This window comes from Gossypium arboreum, chromosome 7 (assembly GCF_025698485.1).
Source record: "Gossypium arboreum isolate Shixiya-1 chromosome 7, ASM2569848v2, whole genome shotgun sequence".
Classification (NCBI taxonomy): Eukaryota; Viridiplantae; Streptophyta; class Magnoliopsida; order Malvales; family Malvaceae; genus Gossypium; species Gossypium arboreum.
The window spans coordinates 49,740,041-49,762,522 of record NC_069076.1 but is presented as its reverse complement, the minus strand read 5'-3'; the positions used below and the strand labels follow the sequence as shown (position 1 = coordinate 49,762,522).

Genomic DNA, 22,482 nt, shown 5'->3' with positions numbered 1-22,482 from the left:
TCATAACCATCCAAAACACAAATTTTAACTAACATGCAAGAAACATAAACCATGCTCATGAGCATGCCATGGCGAATACCTCACACACCATACTCCTTTTAAATTTTTGGTCATGGTTAAACAAAGGACTCAATGCCCTACTCAAGAATACTAAAAAGAAATTTCAAGAGTAGTCAATCCATCATTACATGCATCATTAGCAAGCTTCACATTTAGCATGCAATGGCTTCAACACAATATCAACCTTGGCCAAATACCATTTCTATGGCATAACAAGGATTTGAACCATGGCTAGCATGAACATCAAGTTAGAAACTAAAACATGCATGAATCTCATGACACAACCTCATACATACCTTAATCTTGATGCAAGTATAGCCAAATCTCCTTCTAGATCTCTTCTAAACCAAAAATGGAGCAAAAATCCTCCCTTTTCCTTAGTATTTTCGGCCAAAGAAGTGAAAATGGATGAACAAAATTTTTTCTTTCTTTCTTTACAACTCACGGCAGGGGGGCATCCATGCTCATCTTTTTTTTTTTGTTCATTTCTTTAATGCTAATTCTTATTTTATTTCTTCATACATAACTCACTAACCAAACATGTTGGAAACATGTTTCCTTGCCCATCAACACCTACCTTGGCCGCCACTATGCTTCTTTTGGGGAAATTTGACATGCAAATCCCTTATTTTTGCATGCATAATCAACTAGTCATCCCACATCTTCCCATCATACTTTCAAAGTTTACTACTAGGCCCTTTCTAGTGAAATTCATATTTATAACACTAAATCAAATCATCAAAATGTCACACACAATTTAACACATATCATAGGCATCAAAATAAATTTTAGATTATTTTTATGCCTCGGTTTTAATGGTCCCGAAACCACATCCCGACTAGGGTCAATTTTGGGTCACAACTCTCCCCACTTAAGAAATTTTCGTCCCGAAAATCTTACCTAAATAGGGTTGGGTATCGCTTCTTCATAGAGTTCTCGGTTTCCCAAGTAGCTTCTTCTATCCGTGTTTGAGCCATAACACTTTCACTAAGCGGAACCGCTTGTTTCGCAACTCTTTCACTTCACGTGATACGATACTGAATCGGTTCTTCCTCATAACTCATATTGGCTTGAATTTCAACCTCGATGGACTAATCACGTGCGATGGATCGGATCTATAGCGTCAAGCATCGAAACATGAAAGACATCGTGAATCTTTTCGAGTTCGGGGCAAAATCAAACGATATGCAACTGGACCGACTTCGCTGGATATCTCATATGGCCCAATGAACCTCGGGCTCAACTTGCCCTTACTACCGAATCGAGTATCTTCTTCCAAGGCGAAACCTTGAGAAACACTTTATCCCCACGATGCTCGATGTCTTTACGCTTCAGATCCGCGCACGACTTCGGACGGTCGAAGGCTATCTTCGACTTTCACGGATTACTTTCACTTTCTTCAAATCTCTAATCAAATCCACCCCAAAAATTTTTCTTTCACCGAGCTCACCAAAACAATGGTGTACGGCATTTACGAATCGCACAAAGCCTCGTAGGGTGCCATCTTAATACTTGATTGAAAACTATTGTTGTGGCGAATTCAATCAAAGGCAAATCAGCTTCCCATGAACCATCGAACTCGAGGATGCAACATCTCAACATATCCTCAAGTATTTGAATTATCCGCCAGATTGACCATCGGTTTGGGGGTGAAAGGCGGTGCTGAAAGGCAACTTGGTTCCCAAAGCTTCTTGTAACTTCTTCCAAAATCGCGAGGTAAATCTTAGATCTCTATCCGACACGATGGAAATAGGCACCCCGTGTAATCTCACAATCGAGAAGCGTACAATTCGGCTAGTTTGTCCATTGAAAAATCCGTCGTCTGGGGGACAAAGTGAGCCGACTTAGTCAATCTATCTACCACGACCCAAACCGCATCCTTCTTACTCACGACAATGGCGGTCCGGATACAAAGTCCATGGTGACTCGATCCCATTTCCACTCGGGTATCGTGATCGGTGAAGTAATCTGAAGGCACTTGATGTTCCGCTTTCACTTGTTGACATATTAAACATCTCGAAACAAAGTCGGAGATGTCTCGTTTCATACCATGCCACCAAAACCGATGTTTCAAATCGTTGTACATCTTCGTACTCCCCGGGTGGATTGCCATTCGGTTACAATGGGCTTCGTTCAGAATTATCGAAATAAGTTCCGAATTCTTTGGAACACACAGACGACTTTTGAACCTCAAACAATCATCATCATCGATTTGAAACTCCGAGTCCTTGTTCGGAACACACTCAGCCCGTTTTGCAGCCATCTCGTCGTCGACTTTCTGAGCTTCACGAATTTGATGTATCAATAATGGTTTGGCTTTCAATTTAGCTACTAACACATTGTCGGATCGAACAGACAAGTGCACATTCATCGCTCGTAAAGCGAATAATGATTTACGACTTAAGGCATCCGCAACCACATTCGCCTTTCCCGGTGATAGTCAATGACCAGCTCATAATCCTTTAATGTACTCGAGCCAACGTCTTTGTCGCAGATTTAAGTCTCTTTGAGTCATCAAATATTTGAGACTTTTGTGATCCGAATACACATGGCACTTCTTACCAACTAAGTAATGTCACCATATCTTTAAGGCGAATACGATGGCAGCCAATTCGAGATCATGGGTCGGATAATTTTTCTCATGTGGCTTTAATTGCCTCGACGCATAGGCCACAACTCGACCTTCTTGCATCAATCGCAACCTAACCCAAGTAGGGAGGAGTCACTATAGATGACAAACTCTTTGCCGATTCGGGTTGCACTAGAATTGGGGCTTCATCAAATAAGTTTTCGATTGATCGAAACTTTTCGACATTTCTCCATCCATTCGAACTTAACATCCTTTTGGAGTAACCGTCATTGGCGTGGCTATCGTTGAGAAACCTTTACAAATCGTTGGTAATAACCAAGCCCCAAAAAGCTCGAACCTCGGTAATATTTCTGAGGCTTCCAGTTAAGTATGGCTGAAATTTTGTTCTGTCGACTCGAATACCCAATGCAGATACCACATGCCCCAAGAAGCTAACCTCTCTTAACCGAACTCACACTTGTTGAACTTAGCATATAATTGCTTATCCGTAAAATTTGCAAACTAACCTCGTGTTCAAAGATGTTCGGTCTCATTTCTTGAATAGACCAAGATGTCATCAATGAACACGACTACGAACCGATCCAAATATGGTCCAAGATCCGATTCATCAAATCCATAAATACCGCAGGGCATTAGTAAGCCCAAACGGCATCACTAGGAACTCGTAGTGACCATATCTCGCTTCTAAAGGCGGTCTTGGGTGCGTCCAAATCTCAAATTCATGAATCGATAATAACCCGATCTCAAATCTATTTTCGAGAACACCGAGGCTCCTTCAGTTGATCGAACAAATCGTCGATCTGTGATAGCGGATATTTGTTCTTTATCGTCGCTTTATTAAGTCGACGATAGTCGATCTGCAACCTCATGGTTCCATCCTTCTTTTCACAAACAACACCGGGCGCACCCCAAGGTGAAAAACTCGGACAAGTAAAACCTCTATCCACCAATTCTTGCAATCGAGCTTTCAACTCCTTTAATTCCGTTGGTGCCATACGATACGGAGCTATCGAAATTGGAGTGGTACCGGTACCAATTCGATGCCAAACTCTATTTCCGAACAGTGGTAAACCCGCAATTCTTGTGGAAAACATCCGGATATTCACAAACCAGCGCACAGATTCGGGTTTCTTTTCGACTCCTTGTCATCGAGCACATACGCAAGGTACGCTTCGCACCCTTTTCTTACATATTTCGGGCCAACATTGCGATATTACGGTGGCAACCCTTTAAGTCCGTAGACTCAACCCGAATTATCTCGTTATTCGCGCACCTCGGATCGATAGTCTTGCTTTTGCAATTTACAACAACATCGTGCATGGTCAACCAATCCAAACCAAGAATAACGTCGAATTCATCGAGCGGTAAAAGCATCAAGTCCGCCGGAAAACAAGAACCTCGAAATACTAGGGACTTTTCTTACACTTTGTTGACAAGCACGTAATGACCCAAGGGTTTGACACCGAATTACAAACTCGATGAGACTCAATAGGCAAAGTCTTCTTTGGATGCTAAGGTTTCGCATATATAAGAATGAGTAGAACCGGGGTCAATCAAAGCAATCACATTAGTATCGAAAAGAGTGAAAGTACCGGTAATGACATCCGGTGAGGCAAGATCCTCGCGTCTTGCGTATGGCATAAGTCCTAGCAAAGCACGAGCCTCGGGTCTTGTTGTAGCATCTCTCGACCCTCTCGACCACCACTAGCATTGCCGTATTTACGGATGGCCTACTTGACGTTGGTAGCACCGGGTTTCCACTCGACTTACATTTTGTTCAAGCAACCTCGGGCAATCCTTGATAAAGTGGTCGGCCGATCCACACTTATAGCGAGAGCGATCATGGAACCTCTGACTCCCGAATGCCATTTGCCACAATGTCGACACTCCATTGGGTTTCGACGATCATTCCCAACACCGAGACCGAAGTGCCTCGTATACCCACGAAGTCGATCACGATCTCGTCTAAAAAGGCCCGGCGCCTCTAGACCGGCTCACATCTTCTCGAAATCTCTTGATGCTGTTGAAGAGACTTTCCGAGGACCTTTTCAAAATTCTCCGGTTCCCACATCAACTTTTGATTCTCCTTTCTAAGCTCTTGACTTTACAAGCTCGCTCAACAAGTACTACGAACTCTCGTATTTCGAGAATGCCAACAAACATCCTTATATCATCATTCAGCCCATCCTCAAGCGTTTACACATAATAGCTTGGACGAAACACATTCGGCGTATCTCTGAGTCTAACAAATTTTCGCTCGTAGAATGCGGACATAGAGCCTTGCTTAAGATCAAGAAATTCCTTTCGTTTTGGTCGATGAATCTCTAAGCGATATACTTCTTTGAACTCGGTTTGGAAAAACTCCCAAGTTACTTGCTCCTAGGCACAACCGAAGTCGAGTACTCCACCAATAGTAGGCGAATCGCGTAGCAAGGAGATAGTACACTTTAAGCACTCATCGGGTGTACAAGATAGCTCATCGAGCACCGGATAGTGTTGTCCAACCAAAATTCAGCTTGCTCGGCATCGTCGTCATCCGTAGCTTTAAATTCAATGGCCCCATGTTTTGAATCACATCATTGGGGCTTACTTGACCTTATTTGGTCAGTTACTAGAGGTATTGTAGGTGCGGGGGTTGCGTTAGTTGGGAATGAAGGTTTTGGAACAGCCGTGTTAGTTCGAATGTATTGGTTGAACCAATCATTCATCACGCTATAAAAGGCTTGCCTAGCCTCATCATTCGGATTGCTGGCCATAGGTTGAGAGGCCGCCGGCGCTGTCCCTTGCGCGGGAGCAGGCGCCACACTCTCCACATCATCAGCTATTGCTCGGTTGGGATCGGGATCCATTGCTATAAACAAACACAAATTCAGAATGTCAGAAATCACCACACTATCAATTATCACTTAATGGCATGTATAGCTAGACCCCAAACATATCACGGTAGTCCTAGAATCGACTAAACCGCAGCTCGATACCAATAAAATTGTAACACCCGAACCCGAGACCATCGCGGTTATGGACACGAGGGGTTAACGAGACAAATCCCCTTAAAGTGCCGACCAATTTGGCCTTTCCAGACAGGCTGGAAAACTGCATCACTGTCGTCTTAAAAATCGTATCTCGAGTTTCAAAACTCGGAAACTGATTCCGTAAATTTTCCCTGAATTTAGACTCATATATCCATCCATGGATTTATTTCTAGAATTTTTGGTCGGGCCAATTGGTACAGTTTATTAGTTAAAGTCACCCATGTTACAGGGGTCGACTACACCGACCTTCGCGCGTTACAACTTGAATATCTCTCTGTACAGGGCTTTAATACTGGTCCCGTTTGTTTCTAATGAAACTAGACTCAAAATGGAATCTTTACATATAAGTCATAACTTCTAATTCTTTCTGGATAATTTATAGTAAATTTTCAAAGTCGCGACAGGGGACCCAGAAACAGTCCTGGCCCTGTCTCACGAGAACTTTAATATCTCTCGGTATACTGTTCATATGATCGTTTCGTTACTTTCATATGAAAATAGACTCGTCAAGGTTCGTTTACATAACTTATTCACTATTTAATACCAATCCTAAAAATTTTGACGATTTTTCAAATCCGCACCACTGCTGCTGCCAGCATCTATTTTCAAGGTAAACTTTACCTATCTTGTGGTTTCCATGGGCCAACTAAAATTTTGACATACATAGGTCCACATATGATCATATTTAGCCATTCCAATGGCTGATCATGTGACCAACACTCTCATTCAAACCATAATCACATCATGAAACCAAATATAATTACAAAGCACAAATGGTCAAATTCCATCCTCCACTTTTACGAACCATTTTCGCATGGCCGTACACATATACATCACAAAGAACTTAAAACAATCGAGGTAGTCCTATACATGCCATATCCAAAGTTCAACCAAAAGAGTACCAAAAGGGGTTTGATAGTGTGGATGACTTCACTTCAATGATCCCGAATCCGATCGCTAACGAGCAAAATCTATAAAACAGAGAAACAAAGGAACGGAGTAAGCAATTTATGCTTAGTAAGTTTGAGCCATAATTACACACAACCAAAGCATAGCATTCAAGTAGCTAAACAATAATTCATATGCACAATTTCTCAATGACATGCTTACTTCACAATCCCAACTCTTATATTCATACACAAATAACGGCTTAGTTAAGGCCGATAACTCGTTTATCATTGGAGCAAATATTCATACGCACTTACTCCTAGTGTGCAAAGCACACACAACACATACCTTGTTGTTGGGAATTTCACAAGTGCATTAACTGAAAATTTTCCAGCAAGCTTATAATTTTCAAATCACATACCTTGGAGTTTAACCGGATATAGCTACTCGTTCAAACGCCTTGGGACATAGCCCGATTATGGTAACCCGCACAAATGCCTTGGGACTTAACCGGATATCACAACTCGCACAATTGCCTTGAGCTTAGCCCGATATCATAGCTTCGCACCATTGCCTTGGGCTTAGCCCGATATCTGGTCGCACATTCATACACATCTTTGTTTCAATTTCATAACAAACTTTTATGCACAATTTACTTAATCAAGAATATCATTTCGGCTCAATGGCCACATACAAGGGCACAATTTCGATTGCTTATTCCTTCGTTCAATCGAATCAAAATCTAAGTTTCGATACTCGAAAACTTACCTTGGAGATTATCAAGCGCTTCCAACGGCTATTCAATCACCTTTTCTTTTCCTTTATTGGAGCTAGTTCCCCTTTGCTCTTGAGCTTAATGTTAACAAATAAATTGATTTAATCGTTTTGAATATCAAAAGGGGAATCCAAGGTACTTAGCCCTTATAAGGCCGCACACACTTACATCCACATACTTAAGCTCAATAATTATAACATAGCATCAAGCACTCATATGGCCGATTATACTTAGTCATACTTGCACAAATCAACAATAAATTTGAGATTTTCACACCATATAAGTACTAGGCGAATATATATGCAAGTTTCACAAACATTCTTCAACCATTTCTTCTTTAAACAAACATATTTATCATTTACCTCATAACCAAATCATCATGTGCAAACATATATACACATATAGGTGCAAGGTCAATTTCAAGGTGTTCATAACCATCCAAAACACAAATTTTAACTAACATGCAAGAAACATAAACCATGCTCATGAGCATGCCATGGCCGAATACCTCACACACCATACTCCTTTTAAATTTTTGGTCATGGTTAAACAAAGGACTCAATGCCCTACTCAAGAATACTAAAAAGAAATTTCAAGAGTAGTCAATCCATCATTACATGCATCATTAGCAAGCTTCACATTTAGCATGCAATGGCTTCAACACAATATCAACCTTGGCCAAATACCATTTCTATGGCATAACAAGGATTTGAACCATGGCTAGCATAAACATCAAGTTAGAAACTAAAACATGCATGAATCTCATGACACAACCTCATACATACCTTAATCTTGATGCAAGTATAGCCAAATCTCCTTCTAGATCTCTTCTAAACCAAAAATGGAGCAAAAATCCTCCCTTTTTCCTTAGTATTTTCGGCCAAAGAAGTGAAAAATGGATGAACAAAATTTTTTCTTTCTTTCTCTACAACTCACGGCAAGGGGGCATCCATGCTCATCTTTTTTTTGTTCATTTCTTTAATGCTAATTCTTATTTTATTTCTTCATACATAACTCACTAACCAAACATGTTGGAAACATGTTTCCCTTGCCCATCAACACCTACCTTGGCCGGCCACTATGCTTCTTTTGGGAAATTTGACATGCAAATCCCTTATTTTTGCATGCATAATCAACTAGTCATCCCACATCTTCCCATCATACTTTCAAAGTTTACTACTAGGCCCTTTCTAGTGAAATTCACATTTATAACACTAAATCAAATCATCAAAAATGTCACACACAATTTAACACATATCATAGGCATCAAAATAAATTTTAAATTATTTTTATGCCTCGGTTTTGTGGTCCCGAAACCACATCCCGACTAGGGTCAATTTTGGGCTGTCACAAATTTGATTAAGGTCTGAATTTAGCCTGGACTGGTAATTCAGATCCAAGCTCATTACAGGTGTTTGTCGGTACAAGAGATTTATTTTGGACTGGTAATCCCGACATCACCCTATGAGTTTACATTACGGGAATTTAACCTAGATTGGTAATCCCGCCATAAGATGTGAGGTTCGCGGGAGTGCGTACGGTAAATTGATAATCCATCGAGATTTCCGAGAAACTCAATGGGATTAACATGAGATATAAAAATGAAAATGTTGAATGATGAACTCATCTAAGACAAATTACATGGTGCATTTTTATGAGACTAACTTGTTGATTGAGTGTATATGATAGGGAAAGTATTTTATGCTTGTTGGTTTTATTGCCTAATATGGACGCATGCTAATTAATCGGTAAGTTTACTTTCCAGTTATTCGGGCTTACTAAGCATGTAAATGATTACCCCTATCTTTTCCCTGTCTTGCAGAGCTCGTGGACTCGCGAAGATTGGGAGACGGTTGGAGAGTCAACACACTATCATATTGTCTAGTTTTGGTATATAGATACTCTTATTTTGTTCAATGGCATGTATAAGGCTTTTGTTATTTTGTTATATGTGTCATTTGATTAGCTAATACAAAGGTTTGTAAAGGTATACATATTCACTTGTATGTGGCCATGGAATTGGCTCATATTGATGTAGGCTATGACCTACAAATTTTATGCATGCTTGTGTTCAGTTGTGTTAGTGAGGATGAAATATGGTATATCACATTTAAACATATGTAATGTGACCAAATCACATGGGATGGCTAGGCCATAACTGGCAATGAGTTATAATAATGAGTCAACCTTAAAAGTGATATAAGGCATAGAAATCCTTAGTACAAAGGGAATAACCTATCATGTATAAAACCGATGAAATGAGGTTTACATGCAATGAGGTATATCAAGGTCATTTGGGACGTATAATTAGGCCTTGTTATGTATTATGGAAATCTATAAGAGTATGGGGATGATAAAGGGTGACCAAAGGCTTGGAAAATAGCCTAACAAGGTCCACAGGGGTAGACACACGAGCGTGTGTCTAGGCCGTGTGTGACATACGGATCGCCCCATGGGCGTGTGGTATGGTCGTGTGTCCCCTGCACCTAAAAATTTTAAGTCAGAATGCATGGTAGTAAAAACACGAACAGAGACACGGTCGTGTGTCTCAACCGTGTGGAGGGCACGGCCAAGCACTCGGGCATGTTTATTGGTCGTGTGCCCTTAAATGCATGCTAATGTCATAAACAGAATGATCGAGTTTTTGGACACGGGCGACCACACGGGCGTGTCTAGGTCGTGTGAAGGACACGGGCCAAGGACACAGGCGTGTGGTTGGCCGTGTGAAAACCCCTGTAGGTTCTAAAAAGGAAATAAATTCAATTAATTCCACACATGTAGGGGACATAGGCATGTCCCAAAGCACACGGAAGTGTGCATTGCCTCCACATGGGCGTGTGAGGCTTAACCTATCAAATTTTCCAAGAACTTTGTCAAGTTCTCGGTTTGAGTCCAGACCATTTTCAATGTATGTTTTGGGCCCCGTAAGCCCATAATAGGGACACTAAGATGTTGTTTGATTGGGTTCAAATTGGAACGAAATTTTTTAACCCGTATTTCCAGAAAATGTTTGAGTACATTTACAGTAGCATACAAATACTTGGTCCGGTCTCTGCAGGTAAGGGTGTTACATGAACAATTACAGATCAAACAGAGAACCGAAAATAATTCTCTTACTTTTATTAGGAAAGTAAATCTCTCTCTTATAGAAATCGGTAGAATTATCAGTCCTAGAAAATAGAATTTATAATTAGAAATATATTCTAGCTATTTTTGGGCAAAATAACAATATCTCAAAGTTGTATGTTTAGCCTTACCAGTGCCATCTATTTATTGGGAGAGAAAGTGAAACCCTAGTTGAATAAGTAAAATGCAATTAATGACTATTTAATAGAAAATCAATCCTTTAGTTGAACTAGGATAGAGAGGGGCGGCTAACCCTAGTTATTTTACTTGGGTTGCCACCCCTCATGTTTAATATGAAGGGTTTTGGGCCTCTTCTATATTGGATTTAATTATACTTGCATCCTGGACTTTTAACCCATCACTTTATAATTTAATCCAACCTAGTACATGCTTTTCTATTTCCCAAAATAGATATTATTTATTAAATTAATATAAATTAATTAATTTATCATTAAATAATTTTCTCAACCTAACTCTAATTTCGTTAAAACTATGACGACTTTACTGTAAAAAAATACATTAGAAAATATATTTAATTTCTACAATCAACTGATTCACAATGACCAATTTATTTAATTCTATTTTCTAAACATACTAAGGGCTGAAGTTAACAAATTCCTATTTTTAGAATAACTTGACTTGACATGATAAAAGAGATTACTTAATCTATTCGATGCAAATATTTATATGTGTTTCTCGTGGAATTAAATTGCTCCCTGTTTTTCTGAATTATTATGTAAATGCCATTTACACTACTTTTAAATGTTTTATTACGCTTGTATTTAGTTCGAACCACAATTCTAAAGGTAAGTATATAAGGCATTTCCATATTATCTTACTAAGCTTTATACTTAACACGTTGTTGTCTTTGCGTGTAGGTCTTTTGTATTAAGGCTCAGTGCATATCGAAGATCACAAGCAAACACCATTATCAACTCCAAAGAGTATGAATTTTGTGTATTTATGTATTGTGGCATGTACTTAGGGAATCAAAGTGTATAAATATACTTATTTCATATGTAAAATAGTACTTGAAACTTGGGTTATGGTGTATTGGTTGAAGGCTTATGAAATTAGTTAAAGTTCAAGAATTTGTGAACTTGTGAATGGTTACAGTAATGCCTGAATGGAAGCTTAGGCCGCATAGGCAACTCCTTGTCGAACCATCAATATTAGTTAATACTGCCTAGGTGGTGGCTAGGGTCACCTGGTGGCACTTTAGGGGAAAAATTATTAACTCCAATACCGAGTAAGCATGAGCTTTAGCCACCTAAGCAGTAACTTAACGTTGGTTTTACTTAATTTCTTATAAATTCCTTAAAGATTTGAGTAGCGTTTAACAAATTGAGTAACATTCCTATATTTTACAAATTACTTAGTTCTTTTGTTTTAATTGGCACTATAAGATTTTTTTTAACTTCGTTTTTGAAAACATAAAAATATTTTGAATAGAATTTAAATATTTTCTATAATTTTATAAATATGTTTTCACATTTAAAATTTCTTGAATAAATCAAATGTTTTTTTCATGTTAGTGCTTTAATAAAACCTTCCATTCATACTGTATGCCAGGGCATGTGAGTACAAATGGGAAATGCCATCAAAGCACAAACAGAGTGGAAATCTCATAAATATTTAAGATTTTAAACTTTGAAACAATTTTATAAAATCATATAAAAAAGGTAAAATTAATTTGGTAAAATAGGGTTGTTGATGAGGAGATAAGGAAGAGAAGGTGGCGATTCAAAGAAAGCCAACTCACTTTGACAAATGAAAAGAGCCAGAGAAGAACAAGAGGTGGAAAAGGTTGCTGTAAGGTTGAAAAGGCTAAGTATAGGGATTATGTGCTTACATTTGTTAAAGGGGGAGAAAATTTTTTTGTCCTTCACGTTGGAGCGTATTTATAGGAGATACCCCTTGGTTTGGTAGTAATGGCGTGGTAAGTCATTACCAATGGGCTATCATCATGGAGTGCGTGGTGGTGCCCATTCTGCTATTTATTTTGAAGTGGTACGAGATTGTTATACTCAAGTAGACCCTAGTAGTCTCGAAAAGGAGTATTCACACTGAAAAGTTGGTAGACTTTCATACAATGGCAGGTGGTCTAATGTAAGAGATGTTCCTACTATTAGCCGGTGGTCCAATAAGAGGTGATTCGTCCGAAAGGCTGAGTGATTGGCGAAGATCTAAAAGACGAGAGGTGAAGAACTCTCCATAAATTTCTTTCTAATGCTTTTTAAGAAAAACACGTGTCAAACCCAAATAAAGATATAACAAAGATAAAATTCTGGTAACAACAAAATCTACAAATATTAATAAATAAAAACTATAAACAAGATTACAATAGTACATTGATAGTTCTTGTTTGATAAAATTTGTGCCAACTACTAATTGTAGTTATCTCTTAACTTGATTCTTGTAAAATTCCTGTGTCTCAATCTTACTGAAAAGGCTATATATATATATTTAAACATCTGAAAAAAAAAATAATTCATGAAAAGAAAAGTTTAGTTATATAAAAAAGGACATTCCTAAACAATAGATTCATTAATTTCTTGTTATTCGTAGGAACTATGGCAAACCTAGAGGAAAGCTAACCTTTGACCTAATTCCTACCGGTGACATCCAACAAGATCCACCACTTACAATTGATGGCCAACCCAGATTTGTTTAAAGGAAAATTTTAGGGTCATTTGGTATTTTTCTTTTCTTTTCATATATTTGATTTTTTTAATACATATGTTTTTATTTTATTTTGTTAAATATGACTCCTATTTTCAGTCAAATTTGAAAAATAATCTTTCAGTTAAACTCTGTTTACTTGTTTCAATCAAACACTAATTAGTTTAGATTATTTTATTATTATTTGACCTATGAATTTAGCCTATAAATAGGCTCTTTTAAAACCTTAGAAAGATACACCCATTAGAGATTAGAACTCATAACATATTTAGAGAATTTTGTGTTTACGTTTTGAGGGTTCTTTATTTTCAGGTTTTCGGGGTTCAGTCTTTATCTCTATTTTTGTACTCTTCGTTTTTTTTTCCATTATAGTAAAATTATCTTTGCCCGTGGTTTTTTATCCTCTTTGAAAGGGTTTTTCCACGTTAAATTTATGTGTTCAATTTCTTAATTTACTCCGCTATTTTTCTTGTTCGTTGCTTAATCGGGGTGATCCTAACAAATGGTATCAGAGCTAGTTTAATTTTCATAGATCAGCTCATTCAAAGATGGCAACAACAAGGTTTGAAATTGAGAAGTTCGATGGTGAGACAAATTTCAATCTGTGGCAAGTTTGAATTATGGCAATTCTAGTTCAATTCGGTTTGAAAAAGGTTGTTATTGGGAAAAAGCTTGAGAATCTAAATAAAACAGGATGGGAAGAGCTTGATGAAAAGGCTTTGTCTGCAATCCAGTTGTGCCTCACGAATACGGTATTGCAGAAGGTATTGATGGTAAGTCCTCATCTGCCTTGTGGAAAAGGTTAGAAACTCTTTATGAGACTAAGTCTCTAGCTAACCTTTAGTGTTGAAATAACGTCTATTTACGTTTCGCATGAATGAATGTGAGCTTCTTAGAAATCACATCAGTCAATTCATTACTCTTTTAAATGATTTAAAGAACGTTGAGGTTTATATTGATGATGAAGATTAAGCTATGCTATTATTGTGCTCTTTACCTCTTTCATACAAGTCTTTCAGGGAGATCCTGATTTATAGCAAAGACAAACTCGACAATGAGCTTCATTTGGATAGCAAGAAAGATAGACAAGCTTCCGTTTTGGTAGCATCAAATAAACGAGACAAAAGGTGTCGCTATTGTAAAAAGTTAGGTCACGTCAAAGTATATTGTTATAAACTGCGAAATAAAAGAGATGCTGAGAGTAACGAGGAAGATGTAGCTGGTGCTAATTTGGTTAATGAAAATGGTGATGATTTCTTGTTAGTGTCAACAAGCAATAACTCTAAGCTCACGTCCGAGTGGATCCTAGATTCAGGATGTTCTTTCCATATGTGTCCCAATAGAGAATAGTTCTCCACATACAATTTGGTTGAAGGTAGAGTTGTGCACATGGGAAATAATTCATCTAGTAAGGTAATTAGTATTGGTACTGTTAAAATTAAGATGCACGATGGGACGATTAGGACACTTTCAGATGTCAGGTATGTACCTGATTTATGAAAGAATCTCATCTCCTTGAGTATTTTAGACTTGAAAGGATGCAGAATTAACATCGAGTCAAGCGGCATTAAAGTATCTCGTAGAGCTCTCGTTTTTTTAAAAGGTAAAAGAACCGGTAGTCTTTATATTCTGGAAGGTTCTACAGTGACTGATGAAATCGGACGTCCCTCGATAGAGCGGAGGCAACTTGGTCATAGAAGGGAAAAAGGTATGACCATTTCGTTGAAGAGAGGTTCTCTTTTGGATACAGGTTTTGAAAATTTAAGGCATTGTGTTCGTGAAAATCAGACCCGATTTAGTTTTGATTTCACAGTGTACAAGTCGAAGGCTAGAAGTCTTCCAGTTTCTAAGCACAAATTCGACTCAGTTAATTCCCTGCATAATTCAAGATAGGCTCGTGGCGGCTTTCGAAAAGATGGCGTTGTGAAAATATGAGTCAAGGTGGAGATTTGTTAAATATGACTCCTATTTTCGGTCAATTTTGAAAAATAACCTTTCAGTTAAACTCTGTTTACTTGTTTCATCAAACACTGATTAGTTTAGATTATTTTATTATTATTTGACCTATGAATTTAGCCTATAAATAGGTTATTTTAAAACCTTAGAAAGATATACCCATTAGAGATTAGAACTGATAACACATTTAGAGAATTTCGTGTTTACGTTTTGAGGGTTCTTTATTTTCGGGTTTTTGAGGTTTAGTCTTTATCTCCATCTTTTGTACTCTTCGTTCTTTTGCCATTATAGTAAAGTTATCTTTGTCCGTGGTTTTTTATCCTCTTTGGAAGGGTTTTTTCACGTTAAATTTGTGTGTTTAATTTCTTAATTTATTCTGCTATTTTTCTTGTTCGTTGCTTAATCGGGTCAATCCTAACATATTTTTATAATATTTTATTTTTAAATCGTTTTTATAATTTGTTATCAATTTTTTTAATATTTTTATTTTATTTTGAAATATTTTTAGAATTATAACTAAATTAACAAATTTTGTAAATGTTGAGAGCTAAATTTTTGAATTTTTTGCAAAATAGAATTGAAATAATAAATTTTTAAACATTGAGGTTTTTAATTTTTTAGATTTAAGATCTAATTGAGTGAATGTGTAAATATTAAATGGCTATGTGTTAATAAAAGATCCACATTAGAATTACGTTAGAGGTGTTCATGGGTCGAGTTTGGGTTGGGTTTAAGTATGATATTAACATACTTTATGTTTGTCCAAGTCTGGCCCAACTTGAAATCTGAGTCTAAAATTTTGCCCAAACCCACTCATATTTGCTAAAAATTAACTCAAACTAATTTTAGGTCTGCTCATATTATTTTAAATTTTTTAAAAAATATTTATATTATATTATTTTAATATATAATAATTTTATACATTTTTTATTTATTAAAAACTTGTATATAGTCATCTTAACATTGTTTTAATGTTTACATTAGAGTAGTATTATATATTTAATATAGATTTATTTTTTTAATGTGTTCTAAATTACATAATATATAAAAATAACATAATATAAAATATTATAAACTTAAAAGCAGTTAAAGTGGACTAGGCTCGAACTTTGAATGTTCAAACCCCGAGCTCAGTCCATATTTTAAACAGGCCTAATTTTTTTACCTAAATTCATTTTTTGGGTTTAATATTTTTATCCAAATTCTCTCAAATTTCGAGCAAACCTTTAGGTATAAACAAATAGCCTGACATATGAACAGGTCTAAATTTTGTTATTGAACTAACAACAAAAAAGCGGAAATATAATTAATTTTAAAAAATTGAATGAGGAAATAAATAATAATAATTATATAATAAAAATAGAAGCAAGACTATACTCATAATTTACCATGGTGAATATAACCCTCCAGGGAATATAATGTCAAATATTTGATTCAATTTAAAAAAGTGTATACTTCGAAAATAGTTAAATTAATAACGTGAAAACCTGTAGAAAGGCAAGAAAGATGTATTAAATTGCAGATGTATGCGAGAGGCAACCTCCATTGAACTAAAATTCTTTGTATTTAATAAATCCAATTGATCTTTCCAAGATTCAAAATTTGGTTAAAAGCAAACAAAAATGTGATGGACGGTTGCTAAACACAACATGACGTGACAATCAAACGGTCAAGAGTTTATCATCGACCCTACATGACATGACAACACCATAAATGATGACCCTTGCAATTACAAATTATGATACTAAATGATGACTAACCTGCAAGTTAAATGAAAATGTGAAGGTAAAACTATACACAATCCTCTTAGATGCATCAAGTACACAGGATGATAATAACACCAAAAAGACCACATTGTACAAAAATTTTAAAGCTCTCTCCCGACCACAAGTTGGGGAAACTCAGAAGATACAGCTAGTAAGTACCCAGGCCCATATCATGCATTCCCCACCCCCAATCATGCACTTCTCCCCTGCTGTTTCCCCCTCATAATATATTTGGAGCTAAACATTACTATTTTCCTCCCTCTCTCTCTCTCTCTCTCTCTCTCTCTCTCTCTTGCGCGCAGTTTCAATCATGGTATAGTATACATTCTATAAAATTATTATTAGCATGCTTGAATATAATTGATCATATAATGAATAGTTTCTTTGCTGCCTGGATTTTGCTTTGGATGCTCATAGGTTTTGGTTGGAAGCCATGGTGAGAAAGATGATTCAAATGAGGGAACCGTGGTTGATTTCCGCGGGAATCCGGTGGACAAGTCGAAAACCGGTGGATGGCTCGCTGCAGGGCTCATCTTAGGTGTTTCACGATGAATTTCAGAAGCTTAAAAGTGCGGTGTACCTTGGTCCCCATCTTTCTTCTTTTGCTAATATGAAGGGAAATTTTTGGTGCAGGATCTGAGCTCTCCGAGAGGATATGTGTGATGGGCATATCTATGAATTTGGTGACGTACTTAGTTGGAGATTTGCATATCTCAGCAGCAAAATCCGCAACTATAGTTACCAACTTCATGGGCGCTCTTAATCTGCTTGGTCTCCTCGGAGGTTTCTTAGCCGATGCCAAACTCGGCCGATACTTGACTGTGGCACTCTCTGCATCCATAACTGCTCTGGTAAGGTTTCCCTTACCGATAATAAGAAATAAAAAAGATATCTTTACGTCTACTTCTTTGCAAACAAAGACTTTAATATAACTTTTTTTGGCTGCCATCTCATCTTAACTCAGGGAGTGATTTTATTGACACTGGCTACGACAATTCCCAGCATGAGGCCTCCTTACTGTGATGACTACAGAAGGAAGCATCACGAGTGCATCGAGGCAAACGGCCGGCAACTGGCTTTGCTGTATGCGGCACTGTACACAACAGCACTTGGTGGTGGGGGAATAAAGTCTAATGTCTCGGGTTTTGGGTCGGATCAGTTCGACGTGGCAGACCCCAAGGAGGAGAAGGCTATGATTTTCTTCTTCAATAGGTTCTATTTCGGCATCAGCCTGGGGTCATTGTTTGCGGTGATTGTGCTGGTGTATATACAAGACAATGTAGGAAGAGGGTGGGGATACGGGATTTCAGCAGTAACAATGGTGATTGCGGTAGTGGTTTTGATTTGTGGGACTCCATGGTACAGGTTCAAAAAGCCTCAGGGGAGCCCTTTAACTGTCGTATGGAGGGTTCTATTATTGGCATTGAAGAAGAAAAATCAGCCTTATCCTTCCCACCCTAGCCTCTTGAACGATTACGATAACCGAAAGGTTCCCTACACGCCAAGATTCAAGTAAGTCTGATCCCATTTGGTTTTCATGCCACATCTTTCTTTTCACAACTGTTGCAAATTGCAGAGTTTTGGTTTGATTTTCACTTGCATCAGATTCAAAACCCAAGCTTAAATTTCATTTTTTTTTTCGCAAAACTTTGCTCTGATTCAAGAACATTAAACCATTTTAATTTTAAATTGAGCTAGTGTTAAGTTATTTTTATACAAATTGAAGGATTTTGCTTCATTGTCAGTTCATATGTTGCTCCAACCCCCATATGATTAGATATGGGTTTGAGGATCAAACCTTCCAAGTAGATTATTAAAAAATAAAAATAAACGTATCTATATAAACAGATAATCTAACATTCGTAGCCCAATATGCGTAACATAGTTCATACACAACAGATATTAAAAAGAAAAATAAATGGTAAAAGGTAGGGCCCCGCAAAAAAAAAAAAGGCAGGGAAAGGAAATCTTCCAACTTGATCATGAAATGCAACTAAAATCAGATATCTGACCCTTTCCCATCAGTGTCTAGCCATTCATTTTACCTTAAAACAACTCCCTGCTCCTAACAGCTTCTTTTGTTTCATGCTGAAGATATTCTACCTAATTTTTAGATTTATGCATTAGTAGAAAGAGGAGAATCTGTTCCAAGTTTCCCTGACCATGTTTGCATCAAGAGCCAAAAGAATTAATTGACTAATTACATATTTGCCAGAAAAGTAACCAAATTTGATTTCAACGTGCTTGTGATGACTAGGTTTCTGGACAAGGCTGCAATCCTAGACGACAACTGTGCTGCCAACGCAGAAAAAAATAACCCATGGCTAGTATCAACTGTGACCCATGTGGAAGAAGTAAAAATGGTGATTAAATTACTCCCCATTTGGTCTACGTGTATACTCTTCTGGACAATCTACTCCCAGATGACCACGTTTACAGTTGAGCAAGCCACCATCATGCACCGCAAAATTGGTTCTTTCGTAATCCCCGCAGGATCTTTCTCCGCTTTTCTCATCATCAGCATTCTCCTCTTCACTTCCCTAAATGAAAAACTTTTCGTTCCCTTGGCTCGAAAAATCACCCATAATCCTCAGGGAATCACTAGCCTCCAGAGGATTGGGATTGGACTAGTTTTTTCTGTAGCTGCTATGGTAGGGGCTGCTATTATTGAGAAAGAAAGGAGGGAAATTGCTGTAGAGAAAGAAGTCAAAATAAGTGCTTTTTGGCTACTTGTTCAGTTCTTCCTTGTTGGTGCTGGGGAGGCTTTTGCTTATGTTGGACAACTTGAGTTCTTTATTAGAGAGGCACCAGACCGGATGAAATCCATGAGCACAGGGCTTTTCCTGAGCACCATTTCAATGGGGTTCTTTGTGAGCAGTTTGCTGGTGTCTATCGTCGACCATGTAACCAACAGGAACTGGCTTAGGAATAATTTGAATAAAGGAAAGTTAAATAACTTCTATTGGTTACTTGCAGTCTTAGGATTCTTGAATTTCTTGGTTTTTCTAATCTTTGCATCAAGACATCAGTACAAGATGCAGCTGCCTATAGAGCCCGAGTCTGGAGAGAAGGAACTTAAGGGCTTGAATGGCGAAACCATACAAGACATGGAGAAGAAAGCAAGTCTTCAGGCAGTGGGAGAAGTAGAACCATAGCCTATGTGTACCTTTAAAGGTTGTATGAGTCGTTGGACTGATATAGTATACTCGTTATTTTGGCTTGTTAAAAGGAAGAGGCTCATATCTATCTGTCATGGGTAATTTGTAAGGTGATTATTCCATTGTTCTTTCTTATACTTCTTATTAAGCTGTGCAACATTATAGGGGACATTTTTACTTATCTTGCTCAATAAAGTCGTGTTTAATTAGATCTGATCTTCATTTGTGCTCCCACAAATCTAGAGTTGGATGACACATCATGCATCCACTGTTTCTGACTTCAACGATCAATCAGACATATTGCATTTAACTGCCTAGTAGCCATAGTGAAGCAACTTATGAATGTATATGTAGAAGGATTCCCCGTTCAGAACCAGTTGATGAGTTTAAAAATGTCGGGTTCGAGGAAATTAGCAACCGAAGAGTGAGTCTTTAATGCCAATACATCGAGGAAACATAGCACAGAACAAGTGTTGGACGAAACACAATAAGGAAGTTGAAAGCTGACCCCTAAAGAATCCCATAAATTGTTAAAAAGGGTCATCAAGTAGGTCTAGGTGGTTATGACCTATAGGGAAACATATAACCACGTAATATGATCCTCCATATCCGACCAAACACATCCACTTTGTATTAATTTAATAACCCTTTTCTTAGTACATTTGAACCCTTGTTGGATCGAGTTTCAAAGTCCTCTCCTATCCATAAATAGGGGTGTAAATGAATCGGACTCAAACGAACAAGACTTGTTCGTGTTCATTTGTTTATTTTTGAAGTTATTCGTGTTCGGTTCGTGTTCGTTTAAATTTTTAATCAAACTCGGTTCGTATATTATTTATTGTGTTCGAGCTCAATTCATTTAGCGATCGCGAACATATTCATTTAACGATCGCAAACATGTTTGTTTATATGTTCGCAAACATGTTCGTTTATATATATATTTCCTATTGATAATATTTTACAACCAGATCCTAGTAACTTCTACAAAAAGCTATGGAACTCACATATACCTCCGAAAATAAAAACTACAATTTGGAGGCTATCATGGAATTATATGCCTACTTTAGCTAATCTAAGGTACAAAAGAATAGCAGTGAATACTCAATGTCCGAGGTGTTGTACTTCTGTGGACGACTCTATCCATACATTTCGGGACTGCCTTCTTACAATGAAGACATGGGTCAGTTTGAATCTCTCATGGATATTAAATAATTTGGATAGTAACTCTTGGGACTGGATTACCTAGGTTTTTTGAATTGCCACCAGTGAGCAATGTAGGCTTTTTTGTTGTGATCTATAGGCACTCTGGATAAGTAGAAATCGCCTTGTGCATGAAAGGAAAAATATGTCGAGAAAGGAGATATCAAACTGGACCATTATTTACTGAAGAGAACTAGATGGTTTAGAAAAGAAAACTCTTACTCGTAGGATTGTTCATGAGATGTGGGAACCCCCTTGCGATCCATTCATTAAGATCAACTTCGATGGGCCTTTTAACCCCTATCAGGAAAGATCCGGTTTCGAGGTGGTGGCAAGGAACTCATTAGGGGAAATCTTGGCTTCTATGACCATATGCCACAAAGCAATTTCTTCTTCGTTTGTTACGGAGGCTCAGGTGTGCGTCTAGACGTTGCAATTAGGCCTGGTTGGGCCTAGAATGTGCGACGATCGAGGACGACTCCTTGACTACAATCAAGAAAGCTAAATTGGTTAGTAAAGATAAATCGAAGATCGGGGCTATTGTCATAAATATTCAATAGTACAAAGAACGCTTTCAACAGATTAACTTTCGGCACATTTCAAGATCGGGCAACTCCCTTGCTCATTATTTGGCTAAAGCAAGTCTGAAAAAAGGGAAAAATATTTACCTAGTAGGTGGCGTTCCGAACTACGTTCAACAGGCGGAGGAGCGGAGAAGACAATGGACCTCGGAATGATTTGGAAAGGGGAGAGTTTTCTGGAAAGCAAAGGATAGCAGACAAACGTTTTGGGCGATTTCTTTTTGGAAACTGCTCTCTTCCCTTGTTATCTGGCCAGAGCATTAAATGCGCTTTAATGATGTTTGATGGAGGCCAGTGGCCAGTTGACTAGATAGATTGAGTCGTTTCAATTTTTTTTTGTTTAGCTTTTTGAACTACCTTTTTATTTTTTAGTTTTTATATTCTATCCAATCCAGCATTGCAGTCAAACAAAAATAGATGGAGAATTGTTTTAATATTTTATAAGAAAATATCATTAATAAATATATAAGTTATAAACGAGTTAATAAACGAGTTTTGAAACGAGCTTGTTTGGGAACATAAATAAACGGAACACACCTCTATTCGTGTTCGTTCGTTTATTAAATGAACATAAAAATTTTGTTCATATTAGTTTATTTAGCTTAATAAACGAATATAAACGAACGTTATACAAACTGTTCACAAACAATTCATCGATCGTTCTGTTC

General features: G+C 37.5%; 1 protein-coding gene and 1 long non-coding RNA gene across 3 annotated transcripts; one reads left to right on the top strand and one right to left on the bottom strand.

Annotated features, from left to right (window-relative positions):
* Window positions 1–16,654: 16,654 nt before the first annotated feature.
* Window positions 16,655–22,161, bottom strand: LOC128295254 (uncharacterized). Of its 2 annotated transcripts, XR_008285600.1 has the most exons (3): window positions 21,902–22,120; window positions 21,456–21,719; window positions 16,655–17,706 (listed from the first exon to the last, which is right to left on the bottom strand). It is a non-coding gene; the product is annotated as an uncharacterized LOC128295254 (long non-coding RNA). The 2 variants fall into 2 exon arrangements; XR_008285599.1 differs by lacking the exon at window positions 16,655–17,706 and having other exon boundaries at window positions 19,930–21,719; window positions 21,902–22,161.
* On the top strand, window positions 17,059–20,242 carry LOC108471302 (protein NRT1/ PTR FAMILY 6.4-like). Its single transcript, XM_017772963.2, has 5 exons — window positions 17,059–17,188; window positions 17,293–17,413; window positions 17,509–17,726; window positions 17,840–18,387; window positions 19,133–20,242. Exons 1-5 carry the CDS (start codon window positions 17,186–17,188, stop codon window positions 20,028–20,030), a joined length of 1,788 nt encoding a protein of 595 aa, XP_017628452.1. The 5' UTR covers window positions 17,059–17,185; the 3' UTR covers window positions 20,031–20,242.
* Window positions 22,162–22,482: the final 321 nt, after the last annotated feature.